Source organism: Cyprinodon variegatus, unplaced genomic scaffold (genome assembly GCF_000732505.1).
Source record: "Cyprinodon variegatus isolate N-32 unplaced genomic scaffold, C_variegatus-1.0 Scaffold1134, whole genome shotgun sequence".
NCBI classification, from domain to species: domain Eukaryota; kingdom Metazoa; phylum Chordata; class Actinopteri; order Cyprinodontiformes; family Cyprinodontidae; genus Cyprinodon; species Cyprinodon variegatus.
This window is the reverse complement of record NW_015151587.1, coordinates 151,617-156,027: the sequence shown is the minus strand read 5'-3', so window position 1 is coordinate 156,027 and position 4,411 is coordinate 151,617. Positions and strand designations below refer to the sequence as shown.

At 46.6% G+C, this 4,411-nt stretch overlaps 1 protein-coding gene across 1 annotated transcript in view; it reads left to right on the top strand.

Annotated features, from left to right (window-relative positions):
* Window positions 1–4,411, top strand: part of LOC107101692 (actin-binding LIM protein 1-like) — a 49,059-nt gene that overhangs the window by 15,155 nt on the left and 29,493 nt on the right. The window contains exon 3 of the mRNA XM_015400698.1: window positions 2,973–3,156. Within this exon, the coding sequence (XP_015256184.1) occupies window positions 2,973–3,156 (184 nt within the window). The remainder of the gene's footprint in view (window positions 1–2,972; window positions 3,157–4,411) is intronic.

Below are 4,411 nucleotides of genomic sequence, written 5' to 3'. Positions count from 1 at the left end.
GTTCAGGTGGAAGGAGCAGCAATCTCTGCTGGTTATGGTATCATGTAGGGTTCAGGTAGAAGGATCAGCAATCTCTGCTGGTTATGGTATCATGTAGGGTTCAGGTAGAAGGATCAGCAATCTCTGCTGGTTATGGTATCATGTAGGGTTCAGTTATAGAGATGTTGATTGCGGCGGTGGGCGTGGCCTCAGACCGCTCTTGTTTTCAACACAAGGCAGGGTTGCTAAGCAACAGCCGGGGTCTTCTGAGTGACGGCAGCTTCCTGGAATTTATCACCTCCAGGCTGCCGCCCAGCAGACTCTCCTGGCCTTCAGCCACAGAATGAGGCGGCAGGGTTACCCATGATGCATTGCTCCGTTCAATGTTATCTGCGTTTAGGCGACAGTTTGAAGATTTGGTTTTAAAATGAAGGTCCAGATGTTTTAATCTGAGCTGATCCAGAATCAATCCCAGACCTGCTCAGGGGAATTGCTCTTAGTAGCCTTCATCCTAAGGCTGCTCGTCATCATCAGCTGCTCCACCCTCAGTGGGTCTTTTCTCTTCATGGCTTAGAAAACATTTCTGATTATCTCTATAGATGTCCTGGAGTTTTCTGACATTTAATCCTAATCTCATATAATCTGGAGTGATTATAGTTTTAAAGCTGATTCTCCACATGTGTGAATTTAACTCTTGTTAAACGATTAACTGCTAAAGATTTTCAGCAGAGCTGAGCTCAGTTTGTTACTAAGGCAACTATTGCTGTTTATGGGCAAATGATTTAATAAACATTTTAAACAATTTAATGAAAAATTATAAGCTGCCTTTTTGAGTCGAGAAAACTAAAGTGGTGATTAAAAAAAAACGTGAAAATATGCTGGCAGGCGTTGGAGTCAGTGGGAGCCACAAAATACGATGATAATGCCACTCAGTAAGTCCTTGACCCAGATGACTTGGTCAATTATAGACCTATATCCAATCTTCATTTCTGATCTAAAATTCTAGAGAAAGTAGTTGCCAAACAAGTGTTCAATCACTTCCACCTTAATGAACTTTTTGAAGAGTCAATGAGTCGATGCAATCAGCTGGTTTTCCTTAGATAGAAAACTTGAATCAATCTGACTGGATGATCTGGTTGATCTGGATCTATAAAGTGACCTGATGTGAATTGGAGCTATAGAAATACACTGAATAGAATGGAAAAGATGCCACAATAAACTCAGAGGAGGCCAGGATTCAGCCAAAATGCCAGAGCTGCTATGAAAAACATCCCATGGCAGCTGCCGCTGCTTTAGTGGAACCAAACGGGATGTCAGGATAGATTTTGAGTAAATAAGTAAAATGATAACTACTTTCAATTGATGATGTCATTGGACCCAAAGTGCTATGGGACGTTGGAGGCGTTTTTTCCTGTGCAGCTGAGATTGTTGGATGAAACATTTTATAAGCCTTAGGTCATAAATCTGAACAATGTAATTGAAATAAATGATATCTCAGAACTAGAATGGAGTCATTTTGAAGCGATGTCGTCATCCTGATGCACAGAGGGGAGCTTTTCTCCTTGCTTTCCTCATTACCAAACATGGGACCTTCTAATGGAGAAGTCAGGAGAAGCCTGTTTGGTGGTTGCTGTTCCGCTCATTGATCTGTTCATCTCTGCTCAGAAAAAGAAGAAAATGAAGAATAGAACCTGTGAGGAAGAACGTTTGCTTTCCTCCATCCTTCCTGCTGGATCCCCTCAGAAACACTTAGCATAGATTGGTTGGAAAAAACAAATTTGGAACAAATTTTGGTGACATTAAGCAATAATTACCCAATATGTTGGTTTTTAGGATGTTGAAGAACCGTTTCCGTCTGTATGTGTGGCTCAGTTAAATGAATGATGCTTGTTATATAAAATATCAGCTGATTTAAGCTGAATTCTGGTGTTTTTCCTAATCTGGGCTTAACTGAAGGATTAGCAGCAGCATCTACTAGTGAAGTTCTATTGAACGTTTTCACCTCTTGGATGCAGTTTGTTTTTCCCAAAGTCTAAAACTTTCCTTTGCAGCATTGGGTGTAGAGCATTGAAGCGGCCATGATGTTTTTATTCTTAGAGCCAGAGGAGGATTTGAGCTCCTGCCCAGAAAGGAAAGCTGTTAGACTGGGATCATCCTGATGGAAACTGGTTTTCCTAAAGATTTGCGTTTCCTAAATATGGGATGACGTCTCCTGGAAAGCGTCATCCAGGAGACACAATAAAATGTGATTTTATTCCACATGTTCCTGCTCCTCCGTATGATTAAAGGAGGTGGAGGTCAAGTTTCAGTGCCAGCTGCCTGCATCCTGTTAGGTCTGCGTTAGGCCGTACGCTGTGAGGGACGGGGCGCTATCAGCAGCACGCAGCCGCTGGCGAGCAGCTGGGAAACACCCAGCTCTCAGGAGGGGGACGGACGCTGAGAAATGGAAAACATCTGTCCACGCCCAGCGCAGCGCCGACTGCCTGTCTGCGTCCTTCTCCTCAGACGCCAGTAAAGAGCGCACTAACATGGGTGCGGCGTCTTGTTATGTCACCCTTCCTGTTTCTCTGTTGAACTGTGACTTATTTCCAAAGTGGGCGGAGCCTCATGTGTTGCATCAAGCTGTGAATAAAGCGTGTTGGATGCGCAGCAGCTAAACAGGAAGGAAACCAGTCCTGTCTGCTCATTTAATCCTCCTGCATCATTAATCATCTTCCTGTTGCTATGGTGACCTCAAAATAAAAATAAAAACCTAAATACCCAGCAGCCAGTGAAGGTAGCCAGGCCTAGGCCCCGCCCACTCCAACGTCCATCCATCATTCAATTCAATTCAGATAATTTTTTTATAATATAATTATTATTTAAAAACATCTGGGATTATTTGGCCTTAAACTGACCTTTGATCTGTTCTTTGATCTGTTCTTTGATCTGTTTGTTTTTCAAATGTCAGCCGTTCTTCTCACCGTTCTCCCCCCCCCCGGGTCTTCCTGCAGTCTGCGGCTGTGACTTGGCCCAGGGGGGCTTCTTTGTGCGGCAGGGTGAGTACATCTGTACTCGGGACTACCAGGACCTGTACGGGACTCGCTGCTTCAGCTGCCAGGACTTCATTGAGGGGGAGGTGGTGTCAGCGTTAGGAAAGACCTACCATCCTCGCTGCTTCGTCTGCGCCTCATGCAGGTGAGATGATCTGATTGAACTGATTCTACAAAGTTCCTGGAGATGCTGTAGGGCTGAACTGAGGATGGCGGGGGGAGGGTTGATTTTCAGTGGTGTCCAAGTTTACCAGTAGTTTATGGATGTATTAAATGACTAGAAGTGGAAGTTACATCCATCAATTTATCATCTTCGGGTTGCGGGGGGTAGCAGCTTCAGCAGGGTTAGGTTACACTAGGCCAGCTGCGAGACGTTAGTCTCTCCAGCGTGTCCTGGGTCTCCCCCTGGGTCTCCCCCTGGGCCTCCTCCCGGTGGGACGTGCCTGGAACACCTCAACTGGCTCCTCTCGATGTGGAGGAGCAGCGGCTCTACTCTGAGTCCCCCCCGGGTGACTGAGCTCCTCCCCCTCTCTAAGGGAGAGCCCAGCCACCCTACGGAGAAAACTCATTTCAGCCGCTTGGATCTGGGATCTCGTTCTTGTTTTCCATTTTGGTGCATGAGCGTAAACAATAGTCGTTTGTTAGAGCTGGGGTTGGGGATGAGGGTTGAATGGTGGTGGTGGGGGCTGGTACTCCCTCATTCCTCAGTTCTTCCAGATCATGACTGGGGGGTGATGCTGAGAGTGGCCTATAATTCAATATGTAGGGCATCAGGGTGGGCATATTCACACCTCTGTTCTATTGGCTCCACCTGGTGATGGGGCTGGACCCTAGGGGTTGGTCACTGCTCGGCCCCCTGGCCTTTGGCTTCGATGTCTTGTCCGTCTGCAGGGATGGGAGGGGCCAGTTCTGGAGATTGGGTGGAGGATCATGGATGGATGGATGGATGGATGGATGGATGGATGGATGGATGGATGGATGATGGATGGATGGATGGATGGATGGATGGACCTTTTGACCTTCTGTGTGACCTTCTGTGTGACCTTCTGTGTGACCTTCTGTGTGACCTTCTGTGTGACCTTCTGTGTGACCTTCTGTGTGACCTTCTGACCTTCTGTCTGACCTTCTGACCTTCTGTGTGACCTTCTGACCTTCTGTCTGACCTTCTGACCTTGTGTGTAACCTTCTGACCTTCTGTGTGACCTTCTGGCCTCGTGTGTGACCTTCTGACCTTCTGTCTGACCTTCTGACCTTGTGTGTAACCTTCTGACCTTCTGTGTGACCTTCTGGCCTCGTGTGTGACCTTCTGACCTTCTGTCTGACCTTCTGACCTTCTGTGTGACCTTCTGACCTTCTGTGTGACCTTCTGACCTTCTGTGTGACCTTCTGACCTTGTATGT